Source organism: Coenobita brevimanus, chromosome 67 (genome assembly GCF_032717465.1).
Source record: "Coenobita brevimanus isolate Jiangsu-jjx chromosome 67, ASM3271746v2, whole genome shotgun sequence".
In the NCBI taxonomy this organism is placed as follows: Eukaryota; Metazoa; Arthropoda; class Malacostraca; order Decapoda; family Coenobitidae; genus Coenobita; species Coenobita brevimanus.
In genome coordinates this window covers 4149103-4155102 of record NC_137020.1, presented here as the reverse complement: position 1 = coordinate 4155102, position 6000 = coordinate 4149103, and the positions used below count along the sequence as shown (strand labels likewise).

General features: G+C 40.1%; 1 protein-coding gene across 1 annotated transcript in view; it reads left to right on the top strand.

Moving 5' to 3' along the window:
* Positions 1–800: 800 nt before the first annotated feature.
* Positions 801–6000, top strand: part of LOC145405625 (glutamate receptor ionotropic, kainate 2-like) — a 75445-nt gene continuing 70245 nt past the window's right edge. Inside the window, exon 1 of the mRNA XM_080276954.1 lies at positions 801–817. Within this exon, the coding sequence (XP_080133080.1) occupies positions 803–817 (15 nt within the window). The 5' untranslated portion in view covers positions 801–802. The remainder of the gene's footprint in view (positions 818–6000) is intronic.

Here is a 6000-nt window from a genome sequence, read left to right as displayed (position 1 = left end):
TAGTAGTAGTACAGTAGTAGTAGTAGTATCATTATTAGTATTAATAGTTGTAGTAGTAGTAGTAGTTGTAATATTTCTCAGTGAGTAAAGCCAGTTATAACGAAATTCAGATAATGAAGCTTTTCCCTTCCTGTGACTGGGACCGAATTCCCGTTCCTTCAGCCAGCACACTACGTCTGTCTTCAGTTAATTACCACCTCCTGTGTGACTGAAAAGGTTACCATCATATAAGCCATCACAAGAGAGATTCTTCTTCTTGCCTCTTTAGCTTTCTGTCTATCTGTCTATCTCTCTATCCATCTATCTATCCATTTGCCTATGTCCATCTATCACTACCTGTCTGTCTATTTATTTTTCTATTTCTTATTTTCATTTTGATTGGCGTTAGCGATTTTACTGCACTCAAAGGAAAACCTGGGCATCAAAAATTTTACGAATTATCACGAGTTTTTTAATATTTGTTATATATACTCCAAACTCTTACTGTTTATTTTAAAAAAATGTTAGAAGAGATAACTTGAGTGATGGAAACTTAAATTTGGTAAAGTCACAGTTTTGTTAATATATATATACTTTTTTATCATATACTAACCTTCTTATCTTATATTTCTTTTCCATTACAAAACTTAATGTATAGTAAAGCAGTTTTTTTTTTTTCTGTGCTAAGTTCCATGGCTGACCAGAGCAATAGTGACTTAGATAGACAATACAGTGTCTGAATTAACCTTGTTAGGGATGTTTGTGAAATGCCACACCGCTCACAGTGTTAATAGGTTGTGTTTTCTTTTTGTCGTTACAGAACATGAGTTTCCTGCAGGTAAGAAAACGCCCCCCTTCCCTTACCCACAAATTCCTGTTCTTAATGACCTTACCTGCCCTAGCCTCACCTACTATGGCCTCGTCTAACCCTACCTAATTTAAGCTCATATTACTCTAAGCCGACCTAACATGACCTTCTCTTGTAACCTTTTCTAAGCTAACCTAAGTTTGCCTAACTTAAGCTAACCAACCTATCTTGTTACCTAACTAAGTCTAGCCTAACCTGACCTGCCTGACCTGACCTAATTTGACCTGGCCTGACCTGACCTAACTTGACCTGGCCTGACCTAACCTGGCCTGACCTGACCTGACCTGACTTGGCCTGACATGGCCTGACTTGACTTGTCCTAATGTGACTCGGTGCAGCCCATCCCAGCCTCCCCTCATGTAATGAATGTAACTTAACCTAACCTTAGTCTAAAAAATCCTAACTTATCCTGACCCAATCAAACCGAGGCTAACCTAACATAACCTAATCTCACCCAATCAAACCTCTCCTAACTTTACCTGTTGAGGCCTAATTAAACCCAATCTAACCCACCCTAATGTAACCTACCCCAACCCAGCTAACCTAATCTAATCCGTCGTCTAAATTGATCTAACCAGACGGCTTAATTTATTCACACCTAATCTAACCAAAATTTACCCGTCTAGTTAAATTAAACCTTACCTGATCTAAGCTAATTTGACGTAATGTAACCCACTTGACCTGTGCTAGCCACACTTAGCCTAGCCACAAGCACGTCTGTCCTGCCCAACAGTTCTAACGCATAATAATACTCGCCAGTACCAAGAACAATAGCACGTTGATTGACATTTAACGCTCTCATAGTGGACACAACAAGTAAGCCAAACAAACCAGAGTGAGTTCATATTGTCAGCATTGATTTTTATCAAAACTGGGGCAAGGCCAGTAATTTATTAGCCCTCAGTGGATTCGGATAACTCTAGTATTTTATTTCAGCTAATGTTAAATGACTATTGCCGAACCCTCATCGGGACCGACCTAGAAGAGCTTGTGTCACTGAATTACTGACTTGTTTAGTTACTGAGGGACCCATTTGACAATAGCCCTTTTGAGTCTCCCAGATCCTCTTTGACGATATAGGTACCGTCCTAGAACCCAACTAGATGGTACGGGATTTGAGCCATATTCACAAATATTCTTAATGTTCATTATTAATAAATGCCTCACGATTCTGTATTGATATGATATGGAATTCGAAAAATAGCCTGCCCTATCTATCTATCTATAGCCAGAACCTTCAGTCCCGTAAGGGGAGGCCAAGAACAAATATCCTCCATGTCACCTGTCTCCTGCCATTTCATGCCCTCCCCCCAGCTCACACTCCCCTCTCTCATATACCTCTCCACGCCATCCCTCCATCTCATCCTCGGTCTCCCCTCTCCTCTCCCTCCCCCCTCCACCTCAGTCACATACACTTTCCTCGTTAGTCTCTCGCTCTTCATCCTCTCCGCATGGCCGAACCACTTAAATGTATTTTTCTTAACGCTTTCTATAACATCCACATCCATACCACAATGCTCCTTCACTTCTCATTTGTCAGTCTGTCTCTCCATATAACTCCACATACCCCTCTCAGATAACTTATTTCCACTGCTCTCACTCTTGACTTGTGTCCTTCCAACAAGGTCCAAGCTTCACTTCCATACTTTTGGATCGGTATCACAATTCTGTCATGAAGTGACTTTTTTACTTCCATGGTCACTTCCCTATCCCTTTTCGCTGCTTAAAAAAAAAAAAAAAAAAAAAAAATCTTCCTTGTTGTACCCTCTCACGGACTTCATCCTTTAATCTTCCATCCTTACTCATCACAGTACCCAAGTACTTAAGTGCACTCACATTTTCCATTCCCTCACCATCCAACATCGTTGTGCATTCAGTGACACTGCTCTCGAAGACCACAACTTTAAGCTTCCCTAAATTCACCTTTAGATTCCGTTTCTTACACACTCTCCCAAACTCATCCACCAAGCCTTGCAGCTCCCCTTCGTCCTCACCTAACTACCCAGTATCATCTGCAAACGATAGAACAGGGAGTTTCCAAACGCTGCTCTCTCGCATGAGGGCCACTCCAACGTTTACTGCTCTACCTTGTATCACTTTTATAACCCCATCCATATACAAGTTGAACAACCATGGAGACATGAGACATCCCTGTTTCAATCCAACTTTCAGACAGAAAAATTTACTTAGTTCACTATCCACGCGCACTACAGCCTTAGCACCCTCATACATACGCATCACAGCATTCAACAGCTTCCCACTTACCCTATATATTCTTAAAATTTTCCACATTCCTTGTCTATCCACTCTGTCATATGTTTTCTCTTAATCCATGACGGCCGCATACTTCTTTCCCTTTTCTGGAAACTTTTCTACCAAAGATCTAAAAATGAATATCTGAACTAAACAACCTCTTCCCTTCCGAAAACCTCCCTGTTCTTCTCCAACTAATTCCTCTGTTATTTCCCTAACTCTGTCAATAAATATCCTACCATATACTTTTCCTATTACACTTAGAAGACAAATGACCCTATGATTACCACACACTTCTTTTTCCCCTTTTCCTTTATTCAGGGGAGTGATTATACCTGACTTCCAGATAACCTATTGAATCTCTTTATTTATAACTTCTACTGTTCTTTCAGAGCTAAGATCCCAGAGTTTGAGTGTTCTAGAGTTGCCGAGAATTAATAAAAGAACTTAATAACGTAAATGCTGCCACCATTAACAATTTCTTGGTCTGAAACACGATTTTCCTTGCTTTTTTTTTTTCCTTTCTCTTTCGTTTTCTTTCTTTTTTTCTTTTACTTTTTTTTCTTCTTCGTGATCAAACAACATAGGGTTTTAGTCAGGTAAGAAATGGTCATGAAGTAGGTGAAATTGCTTGTTATAATATGACATTAAGCAACCCCATCAACCCAACGACGTATTTTCATTACTAGAGGGAGTGACGCAAAGGACAGCATGAGACTGGCAGTAGTAGGGTGGTGAATCAGAACACAAACTCTTATTATTTCAGGTCTATTAAAACAACATTAGATTTATTCACATTACTAGGTTGCTTGTGAAAATGTAACAAGTGTCATCCTCTGTATTTCCTTCTGCCTATGACCTCCAGTCTTCTAAACAGTGTCTCCTGGTATCTAGAAATGACCCTCTCTCTCTCTCTCTCTCTCTCTCTCTCTCTCTGGGCTTGCAGCCCTTCATTCCTTCTTCCTTGCATAAAAAAAAAATAAAAGTGACATTTCTCAACATTTGCCACTAGAAACGGTAAAAATAAAGGGATGTATTGAGCACCCAAACTGTGATATTGTGTTCACCATTAGCGCCACATCAGACTTATGCACATTACTGAACGATTTACCAAGAAGTTGTCGGCGTTACGTACGAGGCTTTTGTTAAAATTTCGCCAGCATGAACCGGAAAAAAGGCGCCAAATTTCGCCAGGATGAAGCGGGAAAAAAGCGTCAAATTTCTCCAGCATGGAGCGCGCCAAATTCGCAGCATGAAGCAGGAAAAAGGCGCTAAGTTTCGCCAGCATGAAGTGGGAAAAAGACGCCAAATTTCGCCAGCATGAAGCGGAAAAAAGCGCCAAATTCTGCCAGGGTGGAGCGGAAAAAAGGCGCCAAATTTCGCCAGCATGAAGGGGAAAAAAGGCGCCAAATTAAACACTGGAATTTTCTTATTATTGAAATTATTAAAGCCACAGCGGGTCTATGGACGCCGTTGAGAGCTTATGGAAAAATAAAATGTGTTACACCTTCCTTATTCTAACTTGGCCCAAAATTGCCACCTCTCCACCTTGAATGCTGATTTGTAGCGATACATTAACCCTAGACTGTGATGTTAGTCATGAAGAAGTGCTGTGAAGAGGACGTAGAGTTGTAGTACTGTCTTTTTCCATCTCAGGGGTTTGTGAAATAAGCTGTAAAAGGAAGAATATCTGGACCAAGTTAGGGTAAAAATTTAGTTAAGTTACTTTTGGCCAAATTCGTAGCCATATTGCTAAAAAATAGGTATATAAATAAAAAGTTTAGAAAGCGACGGACTGGCTACCGAAGCTGTTGGTCACCATCAGTGTTGCGGCAAACCTACAGACATCGCTGGAAACCTTATGGAAATGTAATAGGGAATAAAAACTCGCCACCAAATAGACAAAAAACACCAAATAAAGCAGGAAATTTGGGTTGTCTAAAAAAAAAAAATGCCGAAGGTACAACACTGGGAAGCCAAAATACAAACATTAGCAGGAACGCTTACTCCAACACGTTTCATTCTTGCTAATTTCCGATGAGTTTTTCACCTTAAAGAGAGAAATGTCCGGTTGTGAAAGACTTACTGGATTATTTGTAGCCTGTAACGACGTATATCCCTAGTGTTATTACAATCGTCTGGAACAGCAAAAAAAATGTACTTAAATACACTTAAATGTACTTAAAATAGGTCATCTGAATCAAGGGCTCGAATTCTCATCGGTTAAGGAAGCTCCCTAACACCCTTACCTAAGCGACTTATTTGGCTTATAAATCCTTACTCTCCTATTCTGTTATATAAATCCCTCCAATATCGCCACCCTCTGCATAACCAGCGTACAAAAGGATATCAGCCACCCATATAAAAATAAATCGCAAAGGAAGGGGTGTTAGGGAGCCTCCTTACCCGATAAGAATAAGGGTCAGGGAGTTAACGATTCTGGCAGCAGTTGTACAGTATTTGGTAATGTGTCGAATGCTTAGCCTCCTTTACAATGAATAATTATTTTTACTCTTGCTCAAACCACCACTAGATTATTATGTTCAGTCTAAGAAAGCCCACCAGCTGTTAAGGGGTTAATTAAGTGACTCCAGGCAAATAAGGAGTTAACTAAGTGAACGACTCTAGGCAATTAAGGGGTTAACTAGGAGAAAGACCCCCAGGCAATTAAGAGGTTGATTACGATAAGACCGCAGGCAATTAAAGGGTTAATTAGGTGAAAGATCCCATGCAATTATGAGGTTAATTAGGCGATAGATCCCATGTAATTAATGGATTAAATAGGCAAAAGATTCCAGGCAATTAGGGGGTTGATTAGGCGAAAACCCCAGGCCATTATAGGGTTAATTAAACGAAAGATTCCAGGTAATTAGGGGAATAATTAAGCGAAACACCTACGG